This window comes from Coturnix japonica, chromosome 1 (assembly GCF_001577835.2).
Source record: "Coturnix japonica isolate 7356 chromosome 1, Coturnix japonica 2.1, whole genome shotgun sequence".
In the NCBI taxonomy this organism is placed as follows: domain Eukaryota; kingdom Metazoa; phylum Chordata; class Aves; order Galliformes; family Phasianidae; genus Coturnix; species Coturnix japonica.
Window position 1 is genome coordinate 1,454,703 of NC_029516.1, and position 27,897 is coordinate 1,482,599.

At 42.0% G+C, this 27,897-nt stretch overlaps 1 protein-coding gene across 1 annotated transcript in view; it reads right to left on the bottom strand.

Annotated features, from left to right (window-relative positions):
* The window catches only part of EXOC4 (exocyst complex component 4), a 365,546-nt gene that overhangs the window by 64,684 nt on the left and 272,965 nt on the right, over positions 1 to 27,897 (bottom strand). The window contains exon 11 of the mRNA XM_032448867.1: positions 26,253 to 26,472. Within this exon, the coding sequence (XP_032304758.1) occupies positions 26,253 to 26,472 (220 nt within the window). The remainder of the gene's footprint in view (positions 1 to 26,252; positions 26,473 to 27,897) is intronic.

Below are 27,897 nucleotides of genomic sequence, written 5' to 3' on the forward strand. Positions count from 1 at the left end.
CAAAGCACACTGGCGGTTAAACCTCACACTGACACCTTGACATGAAACATTTACTTCTGCAATTCTTTTAATTATTATTATTTTTTTAATTACAGCTTCTCAGCTGCCCCCTCCCCACATCCCTGAGTACTTTTAATTCCTGTTTCCAATCATTATTCATCCTTCTTTCCCAGCACTGTGAAGGTACGTTCAGCAGGGGGCTCCAATGACCCACGCTGGGGCACTACACATCAGGAAAGAGCTAAAAATATATAAATCAACACATTGAGGGAGGAAACCTATGCCTGTCCCAGCAGGAATCCATCATCCATACAGATTTGTTCTGCTCGAAGCTACTCTCACCTGTCTTGGGTGCTGTATGCTGTGTAATCATCCACTGTGGAGACAAACTCTCCTATGGGTCCCTATGGTTTCCTCTCGTGGCCCCAGGGGCTCTGGTGTCTTATAAAGCCATGACACAAAATCATGGTTTGGGTTAGAAAGGACCTTTAAAGGTTATCTAGTTACAGGCTCATATTGTGGGGATGCCTTCCACTGGATTAGGGCGCCTGGTACATAGACTGATTATTTTCTGCTGTCTTTCTGCTCCTTGTGATTCATTTCCAGGCTTGGTGCTTGAACTGGGGTCAGAAGCTGCCCTGTATTTCTTTCAGGACAGAAAAAAACATGGGATAGCAAAGTGGATGGTAAGTTTTGAAGCCTTGTTCACCATCACTGTTATGCCCATGTATCACAGGATCATAGAACTGCTGGGGGTTGGAGGCACCATCTGTCCATCCTCTGCTCCAACAAGGCCAATAGAGCTGTGCCCCACATCCAGGTGGGTTTGGAGATCTGCAGGGGATTGAGTGCACCCTCATCTGACACCAAGTCCGGGGGGAAATGCTGATCTGTCAGAGGATTAGAAGGCCCTACAAAGGGAACTGGACAGGTTGGATTGATGAGTTGAGGCCAATGGGATGAAGTTTTTTTCCAACTTTAAAGATTCTATGATTCTACCTGAGATGCAGGGTTTAGTATCTACGATTAATTTTATTATGACATTAATTAATATTAACATTATTCCAACTCCTATTGCTGTTATCAATTTTATTGTGACATTTATAGAGACTGATGGGATTTTGGCAGCCGTGAGAGCTTCTCCACATTCACACCCAAGGCAAACAGCTCTGAAATGGGAACCTCCTGCCTGAGCTGCCTCCCAGCCCGCGTCCCCCACCTGTGATTCCATCTCCTCCAGGCTGTGACCCGTGATGCTCCGCAGTGTTACGCTGCCAGCTGCAATTTAGTTACCCTGCTGTCAATTCATAATGCTTTATTACCCAGCAGGCGTGTGAAACGGAGCTCTGAGGCAATCTCCCAGCATGTGCTGTGCTTTACTGGTGTGGATAGGAAAGGGAGGGAGCTGCTTTAAATACCTGGACAGCACAACGGATGGCGATAGAGAGAAAATGGATGGAGATAAATAAGAATACAAACGCATTCACTTCTTTTCTCCGAATTCCGGCAGTTGCAAAAACATCCTGCAAGGCCAATGACATAACCATTCTCTCACCCCATTAAATGATGCTGATGTTGGATGATTAGGTGATGCTGGTGGAGGGGAGAGATATAAACCAGTCTAAAAACTGAGCTGGGAACCAAGCTTCCTGTGAATGCTGCCACAGGTTGTTTTCTTAAGCCTACTTATAGCTGAAAATGAGCCCAGATAAGCCCCTGTGGGCAGAGGAACAGGTATGGACAAGGCAAGAGAACTGGGTACTCCCCAAGCTCTATCACTGCTGCGTAGAGACAACCTGCAGCCCTACTTACATACAGCACTAAAACAGGAAAAAAACCACCAAAACCCTGAACCAAAAAGTATATATTTTTTTAGCTATCAAAGAGAAGATGATAGTCCAAAATTGCCTGTTTTACTGATTAGTGGTTATTTCACACTGAGCGATAAGGAGGCTTTTCAATTTGTTTTCTTCTCCGGCACATCCAGGCTTTACAAAGGGCAGGAGTTTTTAGTATGTATCAATTCAAATGCATGTTTAAATGCTGAACTCTTTTTTTATGGTCTCAAAATCTGATAGCTTGCTTTTCTCATATGGTATTTTTTTTTTTCCCCAGCAAAATTCATTATTCCAGTATCAGTTCTACAGAATCCTGCTCGTTACTATGGTTATTCTACATCCTACTGCAACTTTCCTCCTAACTCTGAGGACTGTTTTTTTAAATGATAGCTCTGCCTGTTTCTCTGCAGGTGATATTTGCCACCTCACAGGCAATGGGATTCTGAGGGATCCCAAGTATAGTATTTAAACACACAAGTCTCTATTGTACACAAGGTTAACATGAACCGCAGCCAACCTTGCCAATGTGCTGCAAGTACCAAATCAATCACAACTATTTAAGGCACCAAAAGAGAAGTCTTCCAGGAATGCTTCCAAACTATACTGTACATTGGTTCAAAAAAATAAAGGGAAACGATATTCACAGACACTGCAACTTCAACAAAAGCCTTCGCATTCTGAAAGCACATGTGCCATTTCTGTGCTACGTGAGACCACGTCACAGAACTAAAGAGAAAACTGGAATGATCACCAAGTCCAACTATCAGCCCATCCCCGCTATGCCCACGTCCCCAGTTGCCACATCTACCCTTCTCTTGACAACCTCCAGGGATGGTGACTCCACCACCCCCTGGGCAGCCTGTGCTAATGCCTCATCTCCCTTTCTGAGAACCATTTTTTTTTCCCCCAGTACTCAACCTTTGCTTCAGACTGCAAAGAGATGCTGCCTTAGAAAGATTTCCCCAGTTTTTGCTGAAATGAACTCAGTCCTTACAGCATCACAGGTCAGACTCAGCCAGCACCAGCCTGTGTGTACTTTTACACCATGCAGGATGTGGAATTAACAGCTGGGTTCTAATTCAGCTCTTCTTCCCACTAATTAGTGACCACTGCACACTGACACACATACTCTACAAAGCCCAAATGAACTAGACTTGTTTATCACGACATTTCTCTTCAGCCCTTTGCACAGAAAGAAGACAAAGGGCCTTTTCTGACCTCCTCTCTGTCTGTGACATCAGGATATTTTTCAAGCTCCTTATTTATTTTATTTAAGTCCTTTAAATCAGTATAAAAAAGCCATAATGAGATCCAGCGGGATAGGATCTGAAGCAAGCTACTCCTTTTTAACACTGTAGGTAATTAACCACTAGGAACAGCTTGCAACTGTGTGTGCAGGATTCCCCATCTATAAAAGGCTCTAAATCAAGCACAGGAGCTTTTCTATAAGACAAGCCACATTCAAACAGGCGTCATGGACTTGATGCAGAAATTACTGCGTGAATTACTGTGGCTGACTATACCGGATGCATATAGTCTGACTTTGAGCTCAAATAAATTCCATGGGAAAAAATGGTTGTGTCCTCTTGTTTAACAAGAGAACAAAACCGCCCTGACAGTCCAGAAGCTCTGAAACAAGCATCTAAGAGCAGTGACATTTTCTTCTCCAGTACTGGTAATGCAAATCTGTTCCCCAAAAATGAGACCATAATCATTCAGATCTCTGAATTTACCCATAAAACAGAAATTCCTGGCACATTAACTCTTAACCAGTGCCCAGGTACTTGGCAGCATGGCAATAAATTTAAGCAGGTCCATTGGCTGAAGGTACTGAGTTCCTCTGCCACCAAAAATCAGAGTGCTGGAACTGGAAGTATCTGCTTGGGAAGACATCTTTCCCTAGACTTCAGACAAGCATGCATCTCCAGTGCCAACTAGTTTGGTAACAAAGCATTGTTATGAGCAGGAGATATTAAAGTTAGCTTGGATAAGAATTTCCTTCCATTTACTGCCACCACACATCTGTTCATGCAGCACAGGAGCCAAGAGGAGAAGGAAACACAAGGTTGCACAGAGGGGAAAGTTTGTGAAAGTCCATCTCCCAGACTTTAGATTGCTCCCCTATTATAGGCACTGGCACTTGAGACATTTAAATCTTCACCAAATGCTACAGGAGTAATTGCATAATAAGGAATACTGCTGCCCTGGCAGGGAGATGGACTGGATAACTTAATAGGTCTTTTGTATCTCTCACTTCTCTGATCCCGCTGAGTTCTGTAGCTATTATTAAAGACATTTTTTAAGGTATTTTAATTTACTTCTCTAAATGGATTTCTATTCATTCACTCCCACCAAGTGAATGTTGTCAGGGACATTAGCAGCATGATAAAATAGCTGTAGTTTCATGCTGGTTTTAATGTGTTACATACATAAGGAAAGTCATTAGCTCTTACCCTTTAATATACCCTCTTTACTGCTGCGTAACTGTTTATCACTCAAAAGTGCCAGGCACAAACTATGCCCTTCCTTTATTAATCAATATACATTTGTGCAAGGCTGCAATGAAAAGGAATAACATTCAGTTATTTCGAGCACAGATTGTACTGCAGGAGCTCAAAAGCCGGTCCCTGACATTTTCATCCACCCTGAATATTCCCAGAAGTGGCTCTTCTTCGTATTTTGCACAACTCTTCCAATTACAGGTAAACTCGTGGCAAGGTGGAGATTTATTTCCTAAGCACTGAGTGGCAGCTTTCCCTCTCCTTTGTAATAACTGTTCTAGAACATCGTTAGCGGCCTGCAACGCGATACAAATTGAACCCAGACCAGCAAATTAATGATGCTCAGAAGTAGGGCATCAATTCTGGAAGCAGAGCAACTCATTTTTAAATAAATGTTTTCATATGGTTAGCCTAGTTTGGAGAATAAGAGCCATCTGTATTATTTTTATGAATACTCTGTCTGCTTGGAGGCCTGTTCAGTCTGAGAACCCCAAGATTAAAAGTGCTTTTATGTGAAAAAACTTTATTGCTGGAGAGGAAGAACATATATGAAGGAGAGATGCCCCTGGGCAGACCAAGATGCAAACCAACCTGAATGAACAGAAGGGAACAGAATAGGACTGAACCCCAAAAAGAAGACACTGTGCCTCTGGATTTATGTTGCACACATGGACACCAATGTGAAGACATATTCAGGCTCAGCATAAATATGATATAAATTCAGCAAGTAATAAAAACAGGAGCGTGAGACTGAAAGGAACAAAACGGCCAAATAAATATATAAGCCAGAAATACTGGCTTTAATGGGTAACCAAGGATGAGCTTGAGAGGTCATTCCACCAATGTTACATAACCATTTGTCAGACTCTGGGACAAGTGTCAAAAAGCCTCATTTGTTGGGCTAAATTACATCACAGAGCATCATGACCAATGTCACCAGAAGGTTTCTAGAAGGTAATGTCCAATACAGGGTGAGTCCCAGAAGGCAGAAATGGCTCAAATATCACATAAGAGCACTGCATTTCATGTTTCTGTTCACTGAGCCTCTTATTCTTCATTAATCAACAACAATCAATAAGATAACTGGGAATGATGATTGGGAACTCTGTATTTTTGAATATGTTCTCAAATACTCACACAGGCCACCTACCAGTAATGAACTTGAGATGGATTTCTGCAACTCAGCAGCTACATTTTTGCTAAAGCCCTTACTATGCTTGTTTCAGGGAGAACTTGTTGCCTTGTGCAACGCAGCCTGAGCATGCAGGCCTGGGCATTACCATTGACAGCTGTGATTGATGGGCTGCATCAACAGCCATTGGCTCCTGGAGAGCTACCCTCAAGTTGGAGCTATTGGATTCTGCTAAGGTTGAATTTCATTTTAAAGAGGGGGAAAAAAAAGTCTTTTTAAGGGGAATTTACACCCCAGTGCACTCAAACAAAGAACGTCACAAAGGATTAGAGGACGACCATTTGGTTTCATGGCAAATTTTAACTTTCCTCATTTAGAGTGGGTGAAATCATAACCTTTTCCATATTCTCTCTAGAACTGACCAGTGCTGAAATGGATTTACATACAAAAATGATTTCTGCCTGGCTCGGTGGTTAGGAAACCAAAAAGAAGGAGTAAAAGATTTCTCTTCTATTGTTCAATCAGCAGAAGGACTCAGACTTGGATATCCTACTGTGGCTTAATCAATGGACTATCCTGACCAAGAGATGCTGGACTCTTCAGGCCCTACTTCCTTTGCTTTTTTGAATTTCAACCAAATATACTGATGTAATGGGATGGGTAAATCAGAAATCAGCAAAAAAAAAAAAAGCCTTCCAAACACCTCCAGACATAACTGTAGTGGAGCTGACATCTTCAGCGGAGAGCTTCCCATACTCATAATTCCAGGTACAATTTAGTAACTGAAAAGCAGAACTACTACGAATTCAGTTGCATTATATTCAAGGTAGAAACACACAGACGTGCATATACATACACAGAAAAGAAAATCAAAACATCCTCAGCCTTGTGAAATCTTGGTTACGTAAAACTTCAACATTTGTGAATAGCTTAAGTAGTTGGAAACTACAACAGGATCAGTTTTATCTTCACATGCTAAAGCTTCATCCATTCATTTATTCTCCTTGTTTATGTTTCTGCATCTACTCTTGGGGCATTGATCTGACTATGTAAGGGAGACTCAGGGTGCCCTGGGTGCCCCTCAGGGGTCCAAAAGGGGAGATAAAGCATGAAGTGCTCTGCCCAAAGAGCATAGAGAGGACGAAACTCTTATGTTGCACTTGACAGCATCACTTGTGATTTGTTCAATAAATTAAGTCTTGTGCTCTACACATCAAAGACTAAAGAGATCACAGTTCTGTCCCTGGATGTCTCCAAAGGATTATTTTGAAACTCCTCACGCATGGAGACTGAGAGCAGATCACTCAAAGTATCTGACAGTTTGTATTAACATCACATTAATCAAAAGTGAGTGACCACACAAAAACCCTGGTGATTCGGGTCTGACAAACCCTTCTGCTCAAGAGATGGGAAAAAAGACAACGTTAGCCTTTGATTCATGCAAACAGAAACAGTGATTGCAATGAGGCTTAGTGTAAAATTTGGGCAGGGTGAAAAATTTAAGCATTATTGAAGCACCGTTTCAATAATGGGTTGGGTTCCTTCCAACTCAAATGACTGTATGAAAGGTTGGCTGTACCAGGGTAAGACAGCATGAAGAAATGGGATCACTTGAATGCCTGCAGAGAATCTCAAATAGATGGAGCACAGGCACACACACACACAAACCATCCTGTCCTCATGGAGAGTGATGGAAAAGGAATAGCTTTGGTAGAGCTCCACTTAACACCTTCCAACATAAAGCAGCGTCTGGACAGGGGCTGAGCTCTGCAATAAATATTTGTGCTAGGAACCAGATGTGCTGTTTGCTCGCAGTGTAAAGTCAAACATTGTGTTTGAGAAATGCTCCAGCAGATAAACCCTGAATTACACACGTGTCAGGGGAAGTCTTATATCCTCCACCTTTGTCCTCTTCCTTTCACAACCACAATACACATGGTGACAAAACCTCAGCTACACTGCTGTGGTATTTTATCGTGATCTGCCCAGAGACCTGTGCTTAAATCTAAAACAACAAACTCAACTCAGAGAAGCAAAGAAGTGTTCCACTGTAGTTCAGTTTCCCACAGTACGCAATGAATATTTCTATTCCTCCGGGCTCCCTGCAAGAAGCAAAATGAATTAAATGAACTACTCAGTAGCTCAATAACTCACAGAATCGTTTGAGTTGGAAGGGACCCTTAAAAGTCATCTAGTCCAACTGCCCTGCAATAAAAAGGGACATTTACAGCTCAGGTTGCTCAAAGCCCCATCCAGACTCAGCTTGAGTGTCTCCAAAGATGGGATATCCACCACCTCTCTGGACAACATATTCCAATGCCTTACCACCCTTATTGTAAAAAAAGCTCTCTGCTTATAACTCAGGATTTTCATCACAGTAAAGATACACAAAGCTCTCCCTGGCCACAAAATCCTGCTTCCAAAACATGGTTAGAAGGGCAGTGAAAAAGTCCTCACCTTTCCCTTCAGATTCCATTCCAGAAGGAGAAAAAAACCACAAACAACAAATGGGGAAATGAAAGACCCACTGGGTCATCTCATTATGAGAGACGTCTAATAACAGTGGAGATACCATTGTTCAATTGCCAGCCAGAGCGGGCAGAGCAGTAATGAGCAGCCTCACTCAGCAAACGGTCTAGATGATACTATAGATCTTCTCTTCCCATCTCTAACTTGTGTATCATTTCCTGACAATCCCATCTCCCCTTCTGAGCAGATGGCTCCCTATAGTACATCTTTAAGAGACCTCCCAGGCATTTATGGATGGCAGAGAATGAGCATTTTGTTTTATCACTTGCTCATACATTATTTTCCCCATGCTAATGACAGGCAAGTTATTGTCCTGTGAATAAATCCATTTAGGCCTTGCAATGTTGGCTGCAAGTGAGAAGGAGAGGGAGCAGAGGAAGCCAAACTTGGCACCAACAGAGCACAGATACAGTCATCCACAAAACATTCATCTATTAACCAAACAGCAGCATTTCCAAACTCAGCAGGGTCACAGTGGAGCCCTGCTGGGAAACAGAAATTAGCTCCGAATGGAGATAATTTGTCTCTCGAATGTTGTCATATTTGCAAGATCTCTTTGGCAATGCCATGCTGCTGCAAGGAGCGATATCCCTGACAAGGGAACCAGAGGAAATGCAGGCTCTATTAGGAAGCCAGGTGGCACTCATGATTGCTCGTGTACCATCCTTTCTGCCTTTGGGAGTGGTGTTTGGAATGCAGAGAGAGTGGGGAAGAAATCTGTCTGTGACATCAAGATGTTGTAGAAATTAATGGCCGCAGATCCGCCTCACATCCCCATAGGATGAGCAAATTAAAGCACTCCAATTAGCTGCTGGATTGGTTTTTTTCCCTTCCATTCCAACGCAGGAGAAATATTTTTCTTCTTATCTGGTCAAAGCCATTGAGGCCTTGTGTGATGTGGAGCGCAGCGTCAGTGGAGCTGAAGCACCTGAAACATTTTGGGAAAGGAATGGCTTTTCCTTGGAGACATTTCATTTGATGTAAAATCAGTAGGACACTGAAGCACAATAGCAGGGAGTTTGTATGGCACAGGAATCACTGGGCCTGTGACCAGGCAAAAAAGATGAGAAATCAGTCCCTTCGAACCCCAACCATTCTATGATTAAGTCCCTTCCAACCCCAACTATTCTATGATAACATGAAATGTGGAGAAGTGTTTCTGCAACATCATATTGTGTGGCTTTTATGCATCCTCCATCCAAGAAGCACAAAGCAAGCTGATGAATGTGGCTATGGAATCTTTCTGAATGGAATTTCTGAGAACACAGAGCACAGAAATGTTAAAGGGTTTGAAGGCCCCTTGGAAACAGTGTGAGAAAATAGTAATCATAGTTTTATTCTCTAAATAGAATCATTGCCTGTTGCTGTAGACCACTGTATCTGGAATCATATTATTAGAACCATTGGAATGATCTGATAGAACCACAGAATGGCCTGGGTTGAAAAGGACCACAATGATCATCCAGTTTCAATCCCCTCTGCTACGTGCAGGGTCACCAACCACCAGACCAGGCTGCCCAGAGCCACATCCAGCCTGGCCTTGAATGCCTGCAGGGATGGGGCATCCACAACCTCCTTGGGCGACATGTTAGACAAATGTTCAGATCAATCTTGAGTAGTTCAGCTATTGGGAAAATCAAGCATTCCTTATCAATGAAAGCCCTACTAATTTATTTTTTGAGAAAGAATATGGAAATTATTTACAATAAGCCTGACTTCCTTTAAAAAACCTTCCACTTCTCAGCAGAAAAGCTGAGTGCCTCTGAGCAGACCCATCTGTAGATGCCTCCAAACTACTTAGACCAGTGTGGCCCAAAGTGAAATGCAGTAAAGCTCAGGTGGACCAAATTCAGTAGCCTATATGAACACTGGCTATCAGTTATGCTAAAAAGCAGAAGGATGGTAGAGCACTAAAGAAACACTACTTTGAAGACAGGCATAGCCTGTCTCTGAGAAGTGATTACACGACGCTGTGCATCTGATGGCAAAGACCAGGACTTTGTGACCCTTCCAAATCCAGCCTGGAGGAAAAAACATCAAACCTATTTGCACAACTTGCTGAACTCCAACAACTGGCAATTCAAAGCTGAAACAAGCGAATAGTTTTTATTCTATGTGTAATGAGAGTGTGATTAGATTTGGCAACAGGAGGTATCAGCAAGGCACATGTTTCAATGGGGCCGGCCGTTTACACACCTATCAAGGCAATCCAGAGCTGTCAGACTTAATGTGATTTGGGAAGAACATTGCACGCAGCATGGGGGGATAGAGCTGAACTATTAGAGACTACGAAGAAACCTAATGAATAGGGAAGATTCTCCTTGATTTGTTTTTTTCTTTCTTTCTTCTCTTTTTTTCCTTTCCCCAGCAGACTCAATAGTCAACTCTTGTTGACCATTTCAAGATGGAAAAGAAGAATGGCTAAGTCTCATCATGGTTCCCAAATTACTACCTCTAGGAGAGACTAACCAGATGCCAAGTCCATAGATCTGAGGCTGATGATGAGTGAAGAGGACACCAATATGACCACCCCCAAAATGGGATATACAACCCTGATTTCTGAGGAGCTGTGTCCTGCTCCCATCAGTGCACAGGGCAGCATGGATCTTACCAAAATCTTCATGGCCTGAGAAAGTTGCGGACTAAAATCATTCAGCTGAAAAACACAACCTCGGGGCATCTCACCTACCTGTGAATCTGTACCTAAATCTTCACAGAATTCAGATAAACTGATATCTAGGTTATGTCTGCTGGAAATTATCAGGTGAAAACTAGAGCTTTTCAGCAACTGATTCGCAGGCAGTTCTGATATCCTCACCTTTCCAGCAACAGCCATCAAACAGAGGGGGCAGATGGCTGGGGGCAGGAACTCATTCAGCCATATAATTTTAATTTGCTGCCACATGTTTAGAAGATGCTGGCCCAATCTGCACTGTCATAACCAACCATGAAAGTTAACACTCACGGCAAGTAATACAAGAGGTTATAAAGACCCCTTTTCTTTTTCCTGAATAAAGCTAGAATGGTGGAAAATGTGAGAAGCTCCCCTGCCTCTGAGATTACATTGGGCAGAAACCAATGGTGGGAAATACACCTGAATCAACTATGCTTCCTAAAAGAGTAAGAAAAAAAAAAGGAGAAAAAATACAGAGGTATCGATACAATAGACTTAGAGCTTGCTTTAACCTTCCTCACTGCCTCACTTCAGCAGGGGACACCAGGCCAGTCAGATGGGTGGGTGATTTTATACTAGGGCAAAGAGATGGTTCATCTGCTCCAACCATCCAGTTGTGTCCCCTAAAGTCCTCCTGAACACTTTTCCTTCACATCTGGAGACTCCTCAAGTGATATTGGGGCTACCTTGGAGATAAGAGGCTGCCCTACTCCCATTGGGACCACCTGGCTGTTCCTTCTTTCATGCTATTTGAGCTGTGAGGCACAGTAACAAACATACTCGGCAAATGCAGACAAAATCCACATCAAACGCCTTTTTTTTGTTGTTGCTGTTATTTGTTTGTTTGTAACCAAATCAGAAGCACGGAAAGCAAAATATTACCTCATCTCACACAGTGTTTCCAGTTTCATGAAATGTTTTCAAACAGCTGCGCAGAAATTTCATCTGCATGTTAATAAATACATTAAAAATAATCACTCGGAACAACACCATTCTGAAAACGCAGCTCTGTAATTCTGTGGTTACACAAAATGTAGCCACATTAACTACAATGCATTCAATCTTCTTTTTCTGATATGGTTGACTTAAATGTGAAGGATCTATAAGAGACGTGAAAATCTCATTATCCCTATGTTAAATGAATACGGATGCAAGCACTACTTATGGATATGTTTTGGGCAAACGTTTGCTTGGCTTGTAGTGCCTGACTCATTCACCTTCATCTGCCAACACACCTTACCCCTGAGCTACAGATCCTGAATCACTTGAGTCTTGAGCAGTTCCAGTAGATACTGACTTAAGTCTTGAAGCTTTGCATCTTCCCTGCCTCCCTCTTTGCAAGGTACAAGCACCAATGAGCCACCAGACAGCATATTTTGCTGGTGGATTTTTAGAATTGCTATTTTATGACTCCTCAAAGTAGATGTCATGGTATTAGAAAGTTTCTTATTGTTTGAAGCAATTTTTTTTGCTTCTTTTTTTTGGCAAGCCCTCAACATTCAGGCTTTTGAGCCATCCCTGGAAACCTCCTTATTGTAGGGAAAACTCAAATGGACAATTACAAACTGGGCTGCAATCCATCATTTACAGAAATACATAATCCCTTCTACTCTCTCCTTTAACCTCAAATCTCACTCTTCAAATCTTTCACCTCCATTCCAGGAACTGTGTAGACCCACGGCCATCACTCTATAATATCTCGATGCTGGTGACACATAAAGCTGCTCATGAATGCTGGGCACGTGGACAAATCCATATGTTTGCGTCCACAGACTCCCCCTCAACTAAGTAAAACCCCAGAATAAACTCTGAATAAAGGAACTGAGGGTTTCACCCTGTGCTGTGACCCTGCGTATATTGCACACAACCAAGTTATAACAGTCAACCAAGAAAAATGCTGCCAATCCATTTCCAGCAAAGGACGTAAAAAGGTTTAGAAGAAAGGATGTTTTCATTGACCAGTTTCCATTGGCCTTCCCTAAATACTTCCACCATCCATTTAATAATTTGCCCAGCCAAGGATATCTACTTTAGAAGACAGCAGAAAAGGTAACGGAGCATTTTTTTACTGCAATGAACTGGAAACATAAACACGTTTTAAATGTTCACACATTTCGTTCTTCCAGCAGTTTACTGAAATTGGTTGGAAAGCAATTACAGTATTCAAGTTTCTCTGCTCTTTCTGTTTTCATTTTCCTTTCATAAGAGAGCGGTACACAACAATAAATGAGGAAGGATGCTGGAGGCTTCGCGTGATTCCAAATTGATAGGAAAGCAAAGAGACAGCAGACATAGAATCATACAGTTCTGATTGAAGATTAGATCATAAATGTGGAAAATACTTTTAATTGTGACACGACTGATATTTTTGTCGTAATAAAGATGCTTAAAACGGACAACTCTTAAATGCAAATGCCTTTTTATGCGATTAAATGAAAAGTAATTTGGGGGCATGAACTAATGCTCATTATAAATGATCTTTATGTTTAATTACTGCAATGATATGGCTGCACCAAGCAGCTGTGGTCTTAGTTGTTGTCTGACACGAGGTGGGAGGAGAGTCACAGAAAAGATCTTGGATGGCCTAAGTTATGTTCCGGAGCAGATGCTCTCATCAAAAGTCAACCAGCATAAGGCTGTCAGCTCCCACATAACGTCCTTCTGCATTCATATCCACCTCTGGAAATTTTCCTCTATTATTCCCCTTGGCCTCTTCACCTGTGGATATGAAATCTCCAAAACTAAAGACTTAAGAGCAGTTGTCCCAACATTCTGCCACATTTTCTTTTCCCTTCTAAGACTTGGTCTACATGGTCTAACTCCATGAAACCACAAGGGGCCATCAGAATATCAACCAAAAGAAAATCAGCTCCTTTTTTATTTCCCAGCAACGGATGCAACTCAAAGTCAGCACCTTGAATTGGATGTCAGAAAAAAATAAGCAAACAAGTTGATTTTGACCCATGCTTGTATGACAAACAGAGCTGTCAAGCTGCTCTGTAAATACCTGCTCCTTGCCTCTGCTAACATGAACTTTTCAACTGGCTGTTTCTGAGTCTCCTTTTATTTCTCTATCCAGTCCAGTAAATGCTATCTCACAATGTGGACCCAAAGCTGAGTTTTAGAAGTCTCTTAGAAGTACTGAATATATAAAAACATACCAGTGGTGGGGATGGGAATGGAGCAGCTTCCTAAGCCAGAGATGCTCTGGTAAAAACCACTCATCTTGATCAATCATTTATCTCCCAACAGAATGGTTTCAGGACTTTTTAGACTTCCCATGCATGGCAAATCCCCCCACTGGCTAACCAAGCCATCCTCACCTTATAATCTATTTCTTGAAGCAAAAAATGATGTAACTAAAAGAAGCTGAGTGGGGAGTGATAATGATCTATAGATAACCTTTAATTATTGCAATGCTACAGGTTACAACCAGCCACTGGGGCTATAGAGGAGGAAAAGAGGAAGGGAAGAGGCAATGATATGTACCACCACCTGCAAAAGCGAGCTGTACAGTACTGAACTGGAATTGGTGGCTGAGGTTGGTGTGGATATACTGGCTTGGGGAGACAGACTGGACTTATTTCCTTGAGGCCAATCTATGCCTTCAAGAGCTGTTTTATTATTAAGAGCAAAGCAAAGGTGCAAAGGGAATAAACCTGGAAGCAAAATGTAAAGTCTGCCGAGGAGCTTGTTTTTCACAATCACAAGGAGATGTCATTATTTCATTACATCAATTTCAACACTTGCTCATCTATTAGGAGAGAAACATTTAAAATAATTTTCCTCATCAGAGGGAAAACAACCTCTCTTATTACCTGAAGATGGATCAGAGTAAAATGATACAAGGTGGAAACATACTTTGACAGAGAAAAGCCAAGTTGATAGCCCTACAAAAACAACAAAAAGGGATTTTGGGGAACAGCCTGGAAGAAAGGCACGTGGCATGGAAGTGACTCAAAGATTAAGCTCAACCTCCCATAAATATTGTACATATAAAAATCATAAAATGCATAAATGAACAAAAGCACCAAACCTGATAGAGTTCAAGAAACGTTTAGACAATGCCACCAGACATAGAGTTTATTGTTTAGGTGGCCTTGTGTGAAGCTGGGAGTTGGACCTGATGATCTTTGTGTCCCTTCCAACTGGGAATATTCTCTGATTCAATGTGTATTTTAAACCATTTTTGGAGAGTTTTGTGCCAACACAGATCTGGCATCATTGTGTGAGCTGCGCCAAACACTTTTCCTTATGAATTCAAGTATAAAAAGAGTAAGAGCACTAACTTAAAGAGCTACACATCAGCCATGAATTTGTGCTTTCTTGGCTCCATTAGGGCTATTTCTTTCTATTTCTTTTCTTTTTAATGCTGATGCAAACATGTTAGTCTGAGACCAACATTCAGAAAAAAAAAGAATCATAGGTGCTGATAAATGCCTTCCTCTCTTTAAGGCTGTATTGTGATGATAAATGCCTTCCTCTCTTTAAGGCTGTATTGTTTAATGCTTGAGAGCTCTCATAACCATTATATATATATAAAAAAAAAGAGTTTATTTGCAAAGCTCACATCTTTCCAGACACCCAAACAGTTGTGCTTGAGCATACCAACTCCCATGTTAAGCTCCTTGCATTAGCTCACATCAAATCAACATTTTGATTTCAAAAATCTTTCCCTCTTGTACAAAACTTTCTGACTCTTCTTTACATCTCCAGTGCTATGGCTGTGGTGAATTATCAATGTAAAAATTAGCAGGAGTACTTATTCTTCTTCACTTGATACCTGACTTGACAGACAGCAGCTTTTCTGGCCACTTTTCAGCCCAGCTGTGAAAAGCAATGCTGAATACAATTAAGGGATGCTCATGCTGTATTACCAGTTTGAGGCCATGATGCAGGAACTTCAATATGCATTTATGTACACGCAGGCAATTCATTTCAATTAAACAAGATTTTGTTGGCTTGACAAACCATGCAAGTGTTGCCAAATTACTTCTAAGAACCTAGAAGACCAAGTAAGCCCTGATATCCTCCAGCTATTTATTGATTTACATTCAACAGTGGGTAGATCCTGCTTGCCTAAGCCCATTTGTCACAGATATTCTTCCCTCATCTAACAGCACGTTCTTGCTTCTAAAGCTTAGAGTCACAGAATCACAGAATGGTTTGGGTTGGACGAGACTTTAAAATTCAGTGAGCTCCAAGCCCTGCTGTGGGCTGGTTGCCTCCTGCCAGGTCAGGCTGCCCACAGCCCCATCAAACCTCACCTTGAATGCCTCCAGGGTTGGGGCATCAGCTGTTCATCTTAACCTCAGTAGTTATGCAGATGATCCAGAGGAAGGGCTAAAAGTCTTTATCATTATGGGCCAGAAGCATTTGGTGCTGCACAGAGCAGGGACACAACAGTAATGTAATGTGGTCCACTATCTGAAGGGGCTGTGATAATTAGGAAGCCATTGGCATGCTCACGGCTCTGTTGGTCACTATGGAGACCTTGTGGTTATTCAGAAAATCAAAGAATAGCCTGGAAGGTTACAAGGGACCCCCAAAGATCACTGAGTCCAACTCCTGGCTCCAAATGAGACCACTCCAAATTCAAACCCTATGTCTGAGAGCTGCAGCCAAATGCTCCTTAGACTTCATAGGACTGGAAAGCATCTCAAAGGTCATCGGCATCTGGATAGAGAGCTAGGAGATATGGCTTAGTGGTTTTCTGTAGGTATGGTAAAGGAAGGATGATTGGATGATCTTGTAGATCCTTTCCAGCCTTGTGATTCTATGATTCCATGATTCTATGGTTCCAACCCCCAGAGAAACACTACTGGAAGTGATTTTGAGACAAATGAGTAGAAAGCAGGTAATTCCATCTAAGCAATGAAGCAGGCAAACCAAAATGACTTTGTTAGTTAAGGGTGAGTAGGTTTCCTGTGTCACAGGTGGAAATATCACAGTGGCTGGAAAGAGAATAGGAAGCTGCTATGGAAATCTGAGATTGTGCTGTTTCCAGCAAAGTGCAATGGAAAACAAGAGAGCAGGAATTAAATACAACATGCTGTGTTAATACAGAAAAAAAATACGGTGTTCAACCTGTCACCAACCTGCCCTTAAAATAGTTTCTGACACAACTCTTCAAGGAGAAATTATACAGTCAAGCAGAGAAATCTCAGCTTTTTTTTGCTAGCAGCCTTTCACAACAAGCAGAGCTCCCTTGGTGGCTAGAATGTTTGGTTTGCTTCATGTTCAAGCCTGTTTTTCTTTTAATTATATGCAACTCAAGAGGTTATCGAGGCTGATGCTATTCATGCAAGCAGGAGTTGCATGCAGCCGAATGGTCGTATCTTCCCTGTCCTTTTATGTTTAAAATGACTGACTGCAGAAATAATTTAGAGTTAATGGGATAGATCTCATCTCTCTTGTGCTGGAAAACTATCCTGTGTAACACCATTGACTTCAAGGTCAGCTGAGATCAGAATTTGGGATGCCATCTTCACAAATTTAATGTTTTCAATTTTCTCTTGTCTTTACCTTTTCCGGCAGCTATAATTAGCACTTAATTAATTAAAATAGAACACAAGCCGTGGTAGAGCTCTCCTATAGCGTTGTATCATTCTGCTCTACTCTCACTCCATGTATGAGTTGTCTTAACAGACACATGAGGTCTCTGCATGCTTTAATTAGAAGAGCCATACCTCATGTTTCCAGCTCTCCATCAAGCCCTGGGTCAGGCCCACGATATTCACAACTGGGGTTGCATAACATGGCAGCACCCAAGAACTTCACTGAGCTCCAATATGGGTTCATCCCATGTGCAATGCAAGGGAAGAGCTTTCACCTTTTATAGGGTGAAGTTGATGCAAGTAAACACGTGAAATCAATTAATTAATTATATAATTAATGCACAGCACTAAAGCAGACCATTAGAATCATAGAATCATAGAATTACCCTGGTTAGAAAAGACCTTGAAGATCAAGTCCAACCGCAGCCTAACCATAGTACCCTAACTCTAAAAACCCTCCACTAAATCATATCCCTGAGCACTACATCCAAACGGCTCTTAAACACAACCAGGGATGGCGATTCAACTACTTCCCTGGGGAGCCTATTCCAGTACTTAACTACTCTTTCTATAAAGAAGTTCTTCCTAATATCCAACCTAAACTTGCCCTGGCGCAACTTGAGGCCATAAGAAGAAAAGCAAGAAAAGTTACCATTCTTCTTTGTGAGTGTGTGCAAAACTCCATGAGTTTTATTTTTCTTTTTTTACAACATTAAGGATTACTGTCTATTTACAGATTACCACCTTCTCTCACTTCTTTCAGATGTGAGTCACAGCGCTATTAACCTCTAAACTGATAGTGAAGTTTACACACCCCTCAAGAGCCCTTCTCTCTGCTAGGGGAGGGGAGAGGGGGAACCCATGTGCAAGAAGGAAAGCTCTGATCACAGCATCCGTGCACTTGTTTTTTGGTTTTCAGCTCTTCTGTTGACAAGACCCTTCCTTCAAAAATCACAGCTCCTTCTCTGCAGTCCTCCCACTGAAAGGGATTTGTCAGGGAGGGGTGGCCCTGACAAAGAAAGATAGCTTCTTTACCTTTCCTTTTTAACAATGGATTAATCTCTCTTTTGTTCTCCACGAGAACGAGGTGTCATATTTCAAAATGCACTTTTAAAACAGGTATAATTAAAGCTCGGCAAAAAGGAGGAGGGAGGCAGAGAAATTAGCAGTAAAAATGGTAATAAAGGCATTTTAGAGACGGCATGAGCTGGAAGGTACTTCATCCCACCCCACTGCTGCACAGCTACAATTACAATCCATTGCAAGGAAAAAAAAAAAAGTAATTATAAAAACCAACTTTTCTTCAAAAAATAAGCACGTTGGAAAAAGATTACTCCTTTGAACATCCAAGCACTTCAAAAAGAGGATGAATTAGTGCTGACAACTCAATAAAGTAGCCATCAATTATTTAAAACGCTGTGGCTCTTCTCATACAGCACTTCTGATTAGGAAAACATTTCAAAAACGAGAAATTAAGAGTTATCCTTCCCAAGTGAAATGGACTCAGGCTTCAATTGCAGGGAAGAAGAAAAAGAATGTGACTTTCAATGAGCCCGACAAGAATGCAGGAAAGTTCTACTCTCTGGAAGTCAACTATAGAGTGCATTGCTTGGGTCTGTGTTACAGTCTGTTTTGGGATTCACAAAGCAAATCAAGCAAAGAGATGGGAGAAAATACGCACTGTTGTGATGGAGAGACACAACCTATTAGCTCAGGCTAATAGGTGCAGACACAGTCAAGAAAATCACCCTGAATTCCAGCACTGTCAAGTTTAGAAAAGCAAGCAAAGAAACTTCCTTATTGAAAAGATAGTTAAGAATGAGAATCATACAGTCATAGAATTGCCTGGGTTGAAAAGGACCACAATGATCATCCAGTTTCAATCCCCTCTGCTATGTGCAGGGTCACCAACCACCAGACCAGGCTGCCCAGAGCCACATCCAGCCTGGCCTTGAATGCCTGCAGGGATGGGGCATCCACAGCCTCCTTGGGCAACCTGTTCCAGTGCGTCACTGTGAAAAACTTACTCCTAATCTCTAACCTAAACCTCCCCTGTTTCAGCTTAAAACCCCCTTGATTTATCATTATCAACCCATGTAATCAGTCAGTCCCCCTCCTGTTTATACACTCCCTTCAAGTAGTGGGAGGCCACTTCCTAGAGCCTTCTCTTCTCCAAGCTAAACAATCCCAGTACCCACAATCTTTCTTCATTGGAGAGGTGCTCCAGCCCTCTGAATCTTAGAGGGCTGTTGGCCTCAGAGTGGTACATTTCTTATTTATAAGCATAGTTCACCAGACCTTGCCTTATATACTTACAGGCGGATACTAAGAGCCTTCTGGACACTGCAGATATGGTCATCAATCACAGAAACAACCCTAGAAAAGTTCAAATGCTGATTTAAGGTGATGAAATACAGTGGAAGAAAGGTAGCTGGAGGGAGAAATGGAAAGCTGGGTGAAGCAGAGCTTTTGTGGTTGCAGTTTCTGAGCCTTAACACCCAATTTTGGAAGCACCCCTGCGTCAATGAGGTCAACTCTACCTCCTGCTATGGATGCTATGGGCTTAATTAGGTTATGAACAAGAAATGAACAGTTTAAGGGCTAAACAAACAGGAGTGCAGCCAAGCCAAATGGCTTCTCCTCTGGACATAAAGATAAGGGGCTGTTTCTTGACACCAGCAATGTGGGCTCAGCCATGTGAGGGAAAATGAGGAGTGTAGAAGCTTCTCTGCATCCTACTGATGGCAGCAAAACTGATGCACTAGGTATTTTGCAGGCATTCCCAGTACTATGCCGGTGTATATCCCATAATCTTCAATTACTGCACACTCCTGTTGACTTCTGGCCAAGCAGAAATGGTTGTATGTATGTGCGATGAGTGCAGGATTTAAAATTAAAATCCTATCAGAAGGAATTGAAAAAAGCAGACAATGCACAGTTCCTCCCATTGCCCTGTGAAGAACATTAATTCAAGAGCAAAAGAAATGTGATAAAAACCCTTATAATACATCTATGGAGACAGGATTAATCCAGAAAGTGCACAGGGAATTGCAATGACACAGACAGGATATGCTAGTGAGATGTCAGTCCTTGAGGCCAAGAAGATAATGCCACCTATCTCTTTTTTTAACTCTCTTTTTGTTTTCTGTTGTCTCCAGCATGATAGAATTGGAGTACACTTCTCTTTCCACTTTGGCTGGAGTCCCACTTATCAAACTAATGTCCAGAAAAAATAACAAACAGAAAGACATAGAAAATTCACAGTGGCAGATTCAACCTCTCTTTGCATCCAGGGTAACCCTAAGGTCCCACAGCCTTTTCTGCTCCCTCTGAGAAGTTGATCTCCATGGAGTCACATTGGCCAGGCAACGATCCATCTCTCCCTTGGCTGCCTGCACTACACAGACCAAAAACTGAGGATGCCTTTGATGGCTGGTAAAGTCAAATATATCTCCAAAAAAAAAGCAGCTCTTGTAAGATCAGATTGACAGAGTGCTAATGCGGTTCAGTCCCTGTCAGCTTATGTGTCAGAAACCATTACTTCTCTCCTGCTTGTCCACCAAAAAATCCTGCTGCAGAAAGATCAAAAGAGACAGCAGTCGCTCTATCCCTTCCAACCTGCCCTGAAAACACAAAGCTTGACCCCCTTCCAGATGGGTTTCTCACTACCAGCAGCTCAGGAGGTTGAGTTTTTCCAACCTGTTGCTGCCAGTTTCAAAGATGTTCAGAGCAATGGTTATTGCTTTTGCTCAAATCCAGAGCTTAAGGCTGGAAATACAGCTTTCCCAGCCTGGGTCATCATCTAAAATAACCTAGCAGAGACAACCCTAAGCAAGAGAAGCTAATGACATGAATTCAATCATTTTCAAGTATTGGACCACAGGAATGATGTTGGGTCACATTAGCCAGACAGCCTTTGAATAGCAAGCTTTACCAATTAAATTCTTGAAAAAACATTTAAGATTTACTGATGAAAAGCACAATGTAATTGCTGAGAGACAAGACTGGATGATCTCTTTTTATTAACTGGTCTGTTTTTCCCATAAGATCTTTTGATTAGACTCATTGATACAGCTGCTATACAGGCACTTTTATCTCTAGCACTGACAAGACCATTGTAGCTAAACTGACCCTAGTAGCACAAACGGAGAGGTACACTTTCATAACACAGCAATTTAAACCAGACATCACACGTACCAATATATAACCACAGGCAGTGGTTGAGTGAAGGATGTAATGTGGACATTGGATTATTTCATCTGCTTCATATTTAATGTAGCTCTGACAAACAGAATCATAGAAAGGAGTTAGAAGTCCATCTTCTTTTCAGGGACTCCACCACCGTCCTGGGCAGCCCGTTCCAGCTCCTGATCACTCTTTCAGAGTTGTTTTTCCTACCAACCAACCTGAATCTCCCCTGGTGCAACTTGAATCCATTCTCCCCTAGTCCTATCACTAGTTATATAGCCAAGATCAGCTTGGTGTTGAGTCTCATGAACCGTGAAAGATACAGTATACTGCCCCACGTTCAGCCATGAATATACAGGCATTACATGGATTCTGGACAACTCCAACGCAACACTGCACCTGCCAATGGAAGAGACAACCACAGATTGCAGGTATTAATGACAGGCCATAGAGATCTCACATCACAGAATCATAGAACCACACTCAGCTTAGGTTGGAAGGGTGCTCCAGCCCTCCGATCATCTTAGTGGCCCTCCTCTGGACCCTCTCCAACAGCTCCCAAATATGCAACTGCTTCCTTTGGGTCCAATGTGGCGCTGCCATAGAATGCTTTGTGCAAGATGACTTTGCTCTTCCAGTTCTGGAGAGGAAGAAAATAATTCTGCCTGCAAGAAACACTGCTCCAATATGTCTACGTGCAACTTAAAGCCATCTCCTGCCTAGGCTTTACATTCAGTAAATGTTAAGTTTGCTTTTTAAAATAAATTGAAGCACTGCCATAACGGTTTGCCTAAAGCTAGCAATTGCTTTTATATAACTCACAGCTTCATGATCAGCCTCAGTGGAGAACTTACACATCTGAATATGACTTACAAGGGAGCCTCATAAAGCCTTCCCCAAAAGGCAGTAACTACTCTAAACGTTTCCCCCAGAGGAAGAATAATTTAAAGATATATTTAAAGGAACAGGGAGACTCAGACTCCCACGGAGAGATAATTTCATCTATCAATTCGAAGTGAAAAAGAAGATTCGTGACATGGGTTCAGCTGGCAATGCTGCTGTCGACTTGGTCCGTCTTCACAGAGACAAAGACACCTGCAAAGCATAATTTCAGACACCAAGTTGCTGAAAACCAGTTGAAACACAAGGACCAGATCCATAGGTGGTGTCTTTATCGCCACACTTGTCCTCGAATAGGAAAAATCCTATTGATCAGCCAGGCTTAATGTCTTTTGATTGCTGGAAGCCAGACTGAAAAGACAGCTAATTTGTTTACACTAATAAATAATAACACCCACTTGCTACCAAAGCATGCGCTCATCTCTCCTGGTGAGCCATTTAAATGCCACTCACTGCAACCATTCTTCTTCTTAACACCCAGTAATGTGACAGGGAGAAAACATGCTGAGGCCACCAGCAATGCTTCCTTGGAAAGACACAAGTGAATGACTTGTGTGCGGGGGTAAGCGATGTTAGCAACGGAGTAATTAGCTCCAGCGAGTAATTATCCTGCAAACAGCTGCATGCTCTGACTTCTGAAGGAGTTTTTCACTTGATTTTCAGCCGCTGGAGCTTTGCCAGAATACCATCACGCCTGTCATCTACATAAGTCTGCTATAATAAACAGCAGCCGCACTTGTGCTTTAAGGGAAAATCCTGCCCTGCTGGTGGAAAGATGGAAGCCACATGCATTTCACATTGGAAATGGGGTGATGCGTCTTCAAGGCCACCATTCGTAGTGACCACCTGGCTGGAAAGATTGATCACGCTGACATGAAACATACAAGAGTAAAGCTATAGGAAGCTGTCGAGCTGCCTGCAGCCTAATTTAGTATTGATTTAAGCAATTACAGCATAAAGTTTAACGTGGAATAATTCTGAAACAAATTAGTTTCACGGTTATTCAGTCACTCTGAGTAAAAGGAGAGGAATTTACAATATTTCACATTTACGGCTGGGAGAATGGAAACAAGACCATCCTCGTTAAATGCACTATTTACAATGGGCAGCTGCAATCTTTTTCTAGCATAATCTTTATAGAACTGGATTTGTCTGAGGATATGGTGGCATAAGATACTAGAAAACCTCTCATCTGAAAGCTAATTCAGGTCAAACACGTACTGATAGCTATCACCAAGAAGTTATTATCACCCTGTGCGGTGGGAGCTGATAAACGCTTGAGTCGTGTTCACATCACAGCTGTGGCTCCTGCTGCAGGCACTTCAGAAAGATCTTCAGGATAGAAAGGAGTGGTTGAACCATGAACCCGTCCATGGATGACACAAGGGAGGAGAAAAAAGCAACACAGCTTAGGGAGAGAGGTGCAAGGATAATTCACACCACACACCCGAATTTCTTTATATCTGTGATCTGGGCATCCATGATCTCCGGGCAGCCTGGTCTGGTGGTTGGTAACCCTGCTCGTGGCAGGGGGGTTGAAACTGGATGATCTTTTGAGGACCTTTTCAACCCAGGCCATTCTATGATTCTATGCTGTGATGAAGGCAAAGATTCCAGGCTCCAGCGCTGTCAGTATAAGAACGGGCCTTCTCCTTTTAATGCAAAATCAATACAATTATTTTAGGGAGCTATCTGGCTGATTTGGTTCAAAGAGGCAGCCATTTTTCTTCCCTTGCACAAAATTACCCTTCTGTAATGCTGGGAACAGGCAGACCTTCTGACCATGTACGCTCCAACCAAGAATAATTCCAGTTCGTAATGATTTCCATCCATCATGAGAAATAAATTACAGGGGCTGGATAGGAAAATCCCAAGCCATTCTATCTCTTCAACCCCAAACGAACTTTAAGAAAATGCTTTGCTATTATATAATGCATTTTCATGGCTCCCAACAAGTCACAATACACAGAAATACGTTACTACGTTAAGAATCCATAACAAATTGGTAAGGTTAACAACCTCCATGGTCCTGCTCCAAAGCTTGTGTGTTAATGTTCCTGTAAAGCATTTTCAGCTCTCAGTAAGGTCAGCTGCCTGTGCAGGCTGAGTTCAGGCTCTCATTCGCTTTAATTCCCAGAAGAGAAAACAAAAGGAAAGCAAACAACACACAATGCCACACCATATACCTAATTATTTCCAGATCCCTCAACATGAACCTTAAACAACATCCTCAACGGAGCCCTCGAAATGAAACAGTAGAGTTCTGCTATTAATTGTAACTCAGAGTTTCAATCTTCAGACACTTTTCCTGTTGTGGAAGCCAGAACGACACTAAAACTTACTTTTTTTTCCTACCCTTCTCCAAAAAAATCAAAGTTTGGAAGATTTCTACGCATGCTGCAGATTTGGCCTATTTCTCTTCTCCAGAGTACTCACAATGTTGAGGAATTACTGGCAAATAACTGCAAAACAAGGGCACATTTTGTAGTTTCTTCCCCACTCTCTGCTATTATTGCTCAACCAATGCACTCAAGTTCATCTATAAAACTCCTTCTGTTCTCATTAAAGTTGTTTTCAATACTCAGCTGTTGTTTCATAACCGCTCCTGCTGTGGTTCTGCTATAACATCTCATACCTGATTGGCAATACTTCAGCAGTGCCAAGGGAGGAAAAAAACAAATGTCATCAACTCCAGCTTAAAAGAGGGCTCAATGTGAGATACCCAGCCATAAAGTGCTCTTGGGGCCATGCTCTGTTCTCAGCTTACTCTGTGTATGTTCAGTGAAACCATTTTTATGTAGGTAATTATTTACAAAGAGCTTTATTCCTCCACTCCTCAGTCCTGACAGAGGGGTTTCAGACAAGGTCATTAAAGCTCTGTCTTGGCACGAATGTAGTCCAGGGATGTTGTGCCCTCCAAAATTTCATTTTAACTCATGGAGATTTTCTAAACCATGTATAGAAGGCTTTGCCCCCCTTCTAAGGAGCCCATTCTCTTCTAAAGGCTTGGAATTTCATTTTGCTTTGCCACTGAAATAAAACATCCCATACCCAAACCCAAAGCATACAGATAGGTGCAGCTTTAGTAACCATTAATACATGCTGAAACTCCATCAGCTTCTCCCAAATAACGATGAGAACAGTAAATGCTATTAGCATGCATCATCAAAATATACACACATTTTTAGAGACATAAACTAAGGTTGAAAGAAGCCATAAAAACCTTGGGAGATGCACATTACTTCCGAAGAACTTTGCAAACATTATTCATTCCCGAAGAGACGATTTTATAGATAAGAGGGAATTATTTAAAAGGATTAAAAGAGCTTGACCCTAATCACAGCAAGAGGCTGTTAATTCATTCCTTTCAGTCCCATGCAACAAGTATAATATCTGGATGTTTTTCTCAGGCTTCTGAACTGTCCCATTACCCATGTAGTTAGGATGAGATGCGTGTTTATTGCTATTATCACCGCTTCACATCAGAGCTTTAAGAAGCTGTTTCATAAGAGACTTCTCACAGAAATACTCTTAACTTCAAAGCCAAATCTCTCAAATCTCTCTTATCTGGCTGAGGTAGCAAATACAGCTGCCTTGCTGCGACAGCACCACGTGAATCACAAACACACTGCACTAGGGAGGTAAAACATCTCATATCTTCTCCTCCTTGGGAGTTTGGCACATGTCTGTAGTCCAACTGCATCACCCTATGATTTGCAAGCACTCCTAGAACTTCTAAGGGAGACGTGCATCATCAAAACCCTTGAAAATTAGCTTTTACAGTAGGGCTTTAATTTGTCATCATAGTGGCTACCGGGTGCTCTAATAACTGGTATGTGTCAGGCAAGATATAAAGATGCGATTAGTTGCTTATTTAGCAAAAGGGACATACCCACTCTAAGGGAAGCTGCTGGCAGCTCACCCAGTTCCTACCTGCAGAAGAGGCCGCTGCACACCCAGGACCTTCATGGTATCCGCATTAGCCAATATCTTCAGGGGGTCAGATGCCTTTGTGACTCCTTCGATTTCCTTATTGATCTCAGCCAGTACCTGATTGAGGAAGATGTTCTTGATGTACATGGTGAGGAACTCACGGAGAGGACACTGTTTGGTTGGGCCAAGCTCCATGGCGTGCTCTATCTCCTTGATGAATCTGGAAAACAAAGCATTCAATGGAGTTAAACCATGCAGTGAAATGCGTGACGGTTGTTATTTGTGATTCCTACACTCAAAAGCCAAGCACCAGTAACGGGGAAGACAAGACAGACTATGACGTGAAGTGTGAAGAGCAGAAAAGATTTATAGGGTGGCCTTCAAAAAAACATAAAATGCCAACAGATGGTGAGACAGACTTGATGGCTGGAGAAGGAGAGCAGACAATATGGGGAACTGGTGAGAATCCACAACCCAAGCACAATTTCCATTCATCTGCCCCAAAAATTGACTGATTTTGCACTGCTTGAGACATACTGGAAAGACCTTTTCTTTTAAACAAAATCAGGATGTCAGAAATCACTTTGAGAAGGCAAACTTCTGGGGTTGGCCACTTGATTCATACTGGTTAATTCCCCACCTTTAAAAATGAATAGATGCATTTAATAGCTCAAACTCTAGAGATACCATAAAACAAACAAACAATGGCATAAGTGCTGATATCATACTGCATTATGCATGTCTGTATTATGCTATATATTTATTACGTGTTATTGTTTCATTCTAGGATCCCATTCCCCTGTATGCAGAATGACATACCAATTCTGGGAATATTTTAGCACAGAATGTTTGCCATCTCCTCATGCAAAATATCTTCATCTCAGTGGTGCCATCTGTTTACCAGTTAGGAGTTTCTTCTAGAAACTACCTCGTCATTTCTTTCATTTACATTCGAGGCAACAAAATTAGTCTTCCTTTCAAATTTGTATATATTTACATAATTAGGTGTTGAATAGCGGGGTCATAATGGACTGAGATGTTCTATCTTACAGAGAGAAATATGGAAGGTATTTGCATTGCCCTTCCCATCACTGCATGCAGGTGCCTTGCACTCTTTCAAATCTTAATTCCACTCCTGGATGAGCTGGAATTGTTTTTCTCTTTCTTTTATAGATCAGGAATAGAAGCAAGTGTTTGAATCTGGATCCCCCAACACACACAGCAACTCAGAACACCGCCATTTCTTCACTAGGAAAGATTTTCCTTTGGCAATTAATGCATATTTCAGCATTTCCAGACTAGTGAGCATTTACAAGAGATAAATTTGCACTAACCACTTTTCCCCCGCACACTTCAGTGAGGTCTGCAGACCCACAACTTCCTACCTCCTCGTTCAGCAATCCAAGAAGAGGCAGCTTCCTTTCAGAGCTCCTGTCAATTTCAGTAGCATCATTTCCTTCAAATCCAAACAATTTCCTCCCTAATGCCCCTGCAGCATTGACTCAATCATAGCAGAGTGACGCATTTGGGATGATGCAACTGTTGCTTCTGCAGAGGGAACCGTTTGCACTAAGTCTGAAAAGTGCTTCTCTAAAGAAACACACTGCACAGGGAGAAGTGCAAAGGATGGCAGCTTTACTCCCCA